The 3,737-nt window shown below is 38.8% G+C and overlaps 1 protein-coding gene across 2 annotated transcripts in view; it reads right to left on the bottom strand.

Annotated features, from left to right (window-relative positions):
- Positions 1-3,737, bottom strand: part of LOC107677836 (insulin receptor substrate 2-B-like) — a 46,247-nt gene that overhangs the window by 9,718 nt on the left and 32,792 nt on the right. Inside the window, exon 2 of one of the 2 annotated variants that reach the window (XM_016472879.1) lies at positions 2,258-2,467. The exons of the other annotated variant lie outside the window; for it this stretch is intronic. Coding sequence (XP_016328365.1) covers positions 2,463-2,467 — 5 coding nt within the window. The 3' untranslated portion in view covers positions 2,258-2,462. Of the gene's footprint in view, positions 1-2,257; positions 2,468-3,737 lie in introns of those variants that run through there. 2 annotated transcript variants of the gene reach the window in all.

Raw genomic sequence — 3,737 nt, 5'->3', positions numbered from 1 at the left:
TGTATTTCCTCAGCGACCAGCATGGATCAGCTCTAGGCATGACGAAGCGGATATCGTCCTCTTTTGGAAGACCAAACAAAGTAGTTTCGCTTTCACAACGAATCACACAGCGCCTTCACGACATGGCGGCAGCAACAACACTACAGCAAGAATAAAAGTTACGCCGCCTTTCTTTGCATGAACATTTGGGCAGCGTTATGCAAATCTTCCCACATAGCGACGTAGATATGTGGGGGCGTGTTAGAACGAGCCGTTTTAGGTAGGTGTGGCTGACTCTTAACTTTTATAAAGAATATCTCTTTGGATTTGAGACTTTAGTCTTTGCAATTTTACAGATCTTCTTTATGCACCAAGAGCTTGTAACACTCCAAAGAGAAAGGAAAAATTGAAATCGCATCATATGACCCCTTTAAGTAAAAAAGTACTGATAGATAGATTTAGGAGTAACGATATGTTTTATGAAATGTAGTGAAGTAAAAAGTACGATCTTATGCTTTGGAATGTAGTGAAGTAAAAGTAAAAGTTACTCAAAATAAAACTACTCCAGTAAAGTACAGATACTTGAAAAATGTACTTAAGTACAGTAAAGAAGTAAAACTACTCCGTTACTGTCCACCACTGCAGCAAAGGAGATGCTGGTCAAAAACTAGTACGGGAAGAGATACGAAAAGCCTATGTTTGGGCTGCGCCACATGCCAAGAAGGCACCACGAGAAACATCTGGGGCCCTGCACAGAGTAAAGCAGACTGAAACATCATGACTAGCCTGACACTCACAGATACTATAGAACAGTGTTGACAGTACAAAGGAGGAAATTGAAGATGTGCGTGGAACATTAAGTGAGGACCTAACAGAGACAGACATTCGTAAAAAAGACAGTACTGCTGTTCAGTCACATCCCGTCTGCAGTCTGTACCATACCAATACATGCTCTCTCTGTTAAGCAAATGGTAAATATAAACACTAAAGTCTGTAATTGCACCTGAAATCTTTATGGGAAATAAATACAATTTGTACATACGTGTGATGCTTGTAAACAGCATGCACCTGCCCAAACCAGACTTTTGGATTATGGTGTCTTCATAAAATTAACCTCCCTTTTCATGCAGCTAATAAAATCACAAAACAGCACTGAACTCATACAAGACAGAACGTATGGATCCGCTCTGGAGACAGCATATGAACAAATAAAAATAACCATAAAGTCCATTAAAACAAAACTCAGGATCCTTTTGTTGTGCCGCAGGGGTTTTGTGCTAGGGCTCTCATGTTTTTTGGCATCAATGCAGGAATTTGATGGGACAGTCCTTAGTCTGTAGTGAGAAAAAGAGAGAGATAGGATTAACCCATGAACCAAGTGAAGGTAAGATACCATCACTCCCCTACAATTAATCTTATCACTCAGTGTATTGATTCAGTCACATGCCATATACAGAGGTTATAAAAGGTTGGCTCACCCAAAAATGAAAATTGTGAAAAGAATCGGTTGGTGCGATTTGCGAACCGATTTAAAAGGTTCATTGAAAAGAATCAGTTCGTTCTTGAATCAGACGCCGCTTCTGCGTCTCGGAGCACGTGATAGCCTATATTATAAGGAGTAACGATTTGTTTTATGAAATGTAGTGAAGTAAAAAGTACGATCTTATGCTTTGGAATGTAGTGAAGTAAAAGTAAAAGTTACTCAAAATAAAACTACTCCAGTAAAGTACAGATACTTGAAAAATGTACTTAAGTACAGTAAAGAAGTAAAACTACTCCGTTACTGTCCACCACTGCAGCAAAGGAGATGCTGGTCAAAAACTAGTACGGGAAGAGATACGAAAAGCCTATGTTTGGGCTGCGCCACATGCCAAGAAGGCACCACGAGAAACATCTGGGGCCCTGCACAGAGTAAAGCAGACTGAAACATCATGACTAGCCTGACACTCACAGATACTATAGAACAGTGTTGACAGTACAAAGGAGGAAATTGAAGATGTGCGTGGAACATTAAGTGAGGACCTAACAGAGATAGACATTCGTAAAAAAGACAGTACTGCTGTTCAGTCACATCCCGTCTGCAGTCTGTACCATACCAATACATGCTCTCTCTGTTAAGCAAATGGTAAATATAAACACTAAAGTCTGTAATTGCACCTGAAATCTTTATGGGAAATAAATACAATTTGTACATACGTGTGATGCTTGTAAACAGCATGCACCTGCCCAAACCAGACTTTTGGATTATGGTGTCTTCATAAAATTAACCTCCCTTTTCATGCAGCTAATAAAATCACAAAACAGCACTGAACTCATACAAGACAGAACGTATGGATCCGCTCTGGAGACAGCATATGAACAAATAAAAATAACCATAAAGTCCATTAAAACAAAACTCAGGATCCTTTTGTTGTGCCGCAGGGGTTTTGTGCTAGGGCTCTCATGTTTTTTGGCATCAATGCAGGAATTTGATGGGACAGTCCTTAGTCTGTAGTGAGAAAAAGAGAGAGATAGGATTAACCCATGAACCAAGTGAAGGTAAGATACCATCACTCCCCTACAATTAATCTTATCACTCAGTGTATTGATTCAGTCACATGCCATATACAGAGGTTATAAAAGGTTGGCTCACCCAAAAATGAAAATTGTGAAAATCACTTACTCACTCTCATGTCATTCCAAACCCATAAGACATTTGCTCATTTTGAAAACACAAATGAGGATACTATTAATGAAACCTGAGAGATTTCACTGAAAGTTCATTCCAGTATTGGGGTTTGCTCTTGCACATCAAGGAAGTACGTTTTGAGTTTCCATTTACCATATTTGATGTGCTCTAGGTTTGTGCACTGATCAATGTTTATATGTGAATACAAGCCTAAATTAAATCTGTTCATCATATAAAGTCATTGTGTCTTTTCAGAAGACTCGAATTAAACTGCTCAAAGCATATGGATTTCTTTTATGAAGTTCTGGTAGAATGGACTTCAAATGGAAGGACAGAAAATGCTTTGATTTCATTAAAAATATCTTCCTTTAGTGTTCAAAGATGAATGAACATCTTATAGGTTTGTTTGTGAGTAAATTAAGACAAAGCAGGGTGTTTTTTTTAAAGGAGACATATTATGCCCCTTTTTACAATATGTAATATAAGTCTCTGGTGTCCCCAGAATGTGTCTGTGAAGTTTCAGCTCAAAATACTCCACAGATCATTTATTATATCATTTTGAAAATGCCTATTTTGAGTGGAAGCAGAAACACGCTGTTTTTCGGGCCTGTCTCTTCAAATGCAAATGAGCTGCTGCTTCCCGCCCCCTTTTCCAGAATAGAACTGTGCCATTACAGCTCAAACTAGTGATGGGAAGTTCGGATCATTTTACCGACTCGGACCTTTGAGTCTCGTTCAGCAAAATAAACGAATCTTTTTTCGAGTCATTTCGTTCATTTTAGCAAAATATAATTAAAATGTTACGTGTTACTTCCCTAACACGTCTACTACTTACGCAAACGTTGATCACACTACAAACAATACAAAACTGCTATAAGAAACAGAGAAGATTAATTAATTGTTTACCTGGGTCTTCAGTCTATGATTAGCTCACCTCACCTCTTATCTGACAAGTCTTCGGGTTTGAGACGTTCGTTCATCACGTGACAGCCCCATAAGTTTAACCAATGCAGTCTGAGCCGGAAAGAGAATTGATTAGTTCATCTCTCGAGTCTTCGGGTTTGAGTCGTTCATTCATCACGTGACAGCC

Source organism: Sinocyclocheilus anshuiensis, unplaced genomic scaffold (assembly GCF_001515605.1).
Source record: "Sinocyclocheilus anshuiensis isolate Anshui unplaced genomic scaffold, SAMN03320099.WGS_v1.1 scaffold1077, whole genome shotgun sequence".
Taxonomy (NCBI): Eukaryota; Metazoa; Chordata; class Actinopteri; order Cypriniformes; family Cyprinidae; genus Sinocyclocheilus; species Sinocyclocheilus anshuiensis.
Note: the sequence above shows the minus strand (reverse complement) of the source record. Positions and strands in the feature narration are given on the sequence as shown.